General features: G+C 41.0%; 1 protein-coding gene across 1 annotated transcript; it reads left to right on the top strand.

The window, feature by feature from the left end:
• Positions 1 to 672: 672 nt before the first annotated feature.
• LOC106940886 (DNA damage-inducible transcript 4 protein-like) lies at positions 673 to 2,391 on the top strand. Its single transcript, XM_015023753.1, has 3 exons — positions 673 to 819; positions 1,039 to 1,261; positions 1,352 to 2,391. The coding sequence occupies exons 2-3, from the start codon at positions 1,084 to 1,086 to the stop codon at positions 1,849 to 1,851; spliced, it is 678 nt and encodes a 225-aa protein (XP_014879239.1). The 5' UTR covers positions 673 to 819; positions 1,039 to 1,083; the 3' UTR covers positions 1,852 to 2,391.
• Positions 2,392 to 2,649: the final 258 nt, after the last annotated feature.

Below are 2,649 nucleotides of genomic sequence, written 5' to 3'. Positions count from 1 at the left end.
TTGACGCTGAGCAAGGTTGGATAGTTTTTCCCTTCATAAATAAAGTCAGTTTGAAAACTACCTTTTATACTTGCATTGGTTCCCTTTGTCTCATTGGTTTGTAGATCTGAAACAAATGTGTCAAGATATCATCAACACTTTAGTCTGAGAATAAATATAATGCTTACTGATGAGGTGAATAAATGGTGGCCTCTTTAACATGTTGCTTTTAATTTATGTTCACATTTATATCATGCAGCTTATTGCGTGTTTGCATCGCTGCGGGTCAGATAAAAAATTCTGATGTAATGCTTGAGAGAAAAACAGGTGACGTAATGTACTGTACACTGCAGCCCTGAACCAGCCTTTGGCAGTGTCTGCATGGACTTTGTCCTTTGCTTTTACGGCTGCCAATGCACCAAACAACAACAGCAAAAAAGAACATACCTATTGAGGATGCTATACAAAAGAACCGCTATATGACGGTTGTATGCCCAGACAAGTCCCTGTACATTTCCACTACAGTGGGGTTGAAGCCACCCCTCCCTCTAAACCTCTTTCTCCTCCTGTTTGTCTTTCTTCTCTGCTGGCATGTTACCAGGCAAGATACAGCTCACAAGCCGTGCCCCTCTTTTTGATTGGCTGGTTGGGGTAAAGTGGGCGTGGCCTAGTTCAGGGCATATATAAGCATTGTTGCAGGGGCAAAGAGACTGCGGAGTTCGACAGCTGCTGAAAGAACGGGAAGGAGGAGTGGACGGTGGAAGTTTTTAGAGAATAACTATCCATTTTTTTTTCAACAAAAACAACGACTACGCACTTTAACAGCTTTATTTCAAAACTGTAAGTATTAATATTTGTTAGTTTTGCTGAAATTAGAGCTAATTGGACTAGCTTAAGCTGCTTAATTATTGCTGTTGCTAGCTTTAAACGTCTGCATTTCTTTATTGTAATTAAGATGGCATATTTTCTATCTCTTTTACTTATTTTTTAATGTGTTTTTTTTAAAAGTGGTTGAAGTCTTATGTTAATTTGTGGTCTTTGTGTCTCCTCATAAAACAGTTGAAATCTGACACGCATCTGTTGAACACTAAAGAGAAGACAAACATGCCTGAAGTCTTTGCACCAATAGAGGCTGGAAGTATACCTCCGTCCCCAGTGGACAGCAGTCCCAGAAGACTGTCCTGGGGGAAACTGGTCCAAAGACTGGCTGATTTCAGCACAAACGACAGCAGCATTGAATCAGGGTCCAATAATGGCAGCAGGAGTGATCTTTCAGACTCAGGTGAGCGTTTCCTTCCAAATCTGTTGAAATCCTATTGGAGGTTTTTCTTATAACGCTTGAAAGTGCTCACTCCCTGCTTCTCCTCTGCAGGCTCTGATGTCTTCAATGATCTGTGTCCTGTGAACGATGACCTTTTCTTTGACCCAATGGAGGAAGCAATCCTGAAAGAAGTAGTGGACCTCATTGCACGGAGCCTAAGGGAGGCCAAAGACTCAGACTGTGCGTTGAGATGTACCAAGCTGCTCATTCCAGAGAAACTTCTGGAGCACATCGGACAGGAGCTCATCCACCTGGCAGCTAGCGAGCCCTGCGGTTTAAGAGGGGCTCTCATCGACCTCTGCGTGGAGCAAGGGGCCGCCTGCGAGAGCATAGGACAGCTATCCGTGGACCCTTATCTCGTCCCCACATTTCAGCTCACTCTGGTGCTGAGGCTAGAGTCGGGCGGGCTGTGGCCTAAAATCCAGGGACTGTTCAGCTCCAAGTCTCCTTCCACTCCAGCTCCGAGACAAGCTATAAAACTTAGCACTGGGTTCCGCGTGATTAAAAAGAAACTGTATTCTTCTGAAGGGCTGCTCATAGAGGAATGTTGAATGGACAGGGGGGAAAAAAACTCACAGAAAGGCCTTAGAACTTCATTTATGTGATGCCTTTTGAAGTGTAAGGATGGACTTTGTCATAATGTAGCCTTTTGTTCCTACTGTAAAGGACCTGAAGTTTATGGTACTTGGAACATTTTTTCTTTTTTAGCCTAACCATTGTGCTTCATCTTGGTAAACGGGCATTTTGCAAGTATTAAAGTGTGAACCTTAGTTTCTATTGAAACTTTGTTCAGGCAGCTAGCTGTATTCTTTGAATCTCTGTAGATTTATTTTATGTTTTTCCATAAACATGTCAATGAATTGAACTGTAGCCCGTCGTGTTGGGGTATCCTTCACACTCCCAGAGTTAAAGCCAGCCAGTGCTTGTGCATTTGCAAGCCACAGCTAAGGTTTCAAACCTCATTCAGTTTTCTGTTGCGTTTGAACCTCATTGCTTTCAACTTTATTTGATATTCAGATTTTCATAATGTTGCACTGTTTTTGTACTTTCATGATCACAAATAAATTATTGGTTTTTTTTTTAATAACAATTCTTTGTTTTGAAATGTTCTTGTATTTGTGGTTCATTTTAGAGTGAGATTTAGGTGACTCACGGAAATGAGGAGGAGGTGGTCAATTTTAATGTTATAATTGTCATATAAATTATTAGTCTTATAAGGCCTAATATCATAATAATGCGTTTTTTTTATTATTAACCGCATAAAAAAACTAATAATTTGGCTGTAAAGCCTTTTGAGCAAACTTGTATTTGGAGATTTAATGTACTCAGTGTTTGTTGACCCATAATCA

Source organism: Poecilia latipinna, unplaced genomic scaffold, assembly GCF_001443285.1.
Source record: "Poecilia latipinna isolate Pla-1442-1.1 unplaced genomic scaffold, P_latipinna-1.0 Scaffold3402, whole genome shotgun sequence".
In the NCBI taxonomy this organism is placed as follows: Eukaryota; Metazoa; Chordata; class Actinopteri; order Cyprinodontiformes; family Poeciliidae; genus Poecilia; species Poecilia latipinna.
The sequence above is the reverse complement of the archived record's forward strand: the minus strand, read 5'-3'. Positions and strand labels throughout refer to the sequence as shown.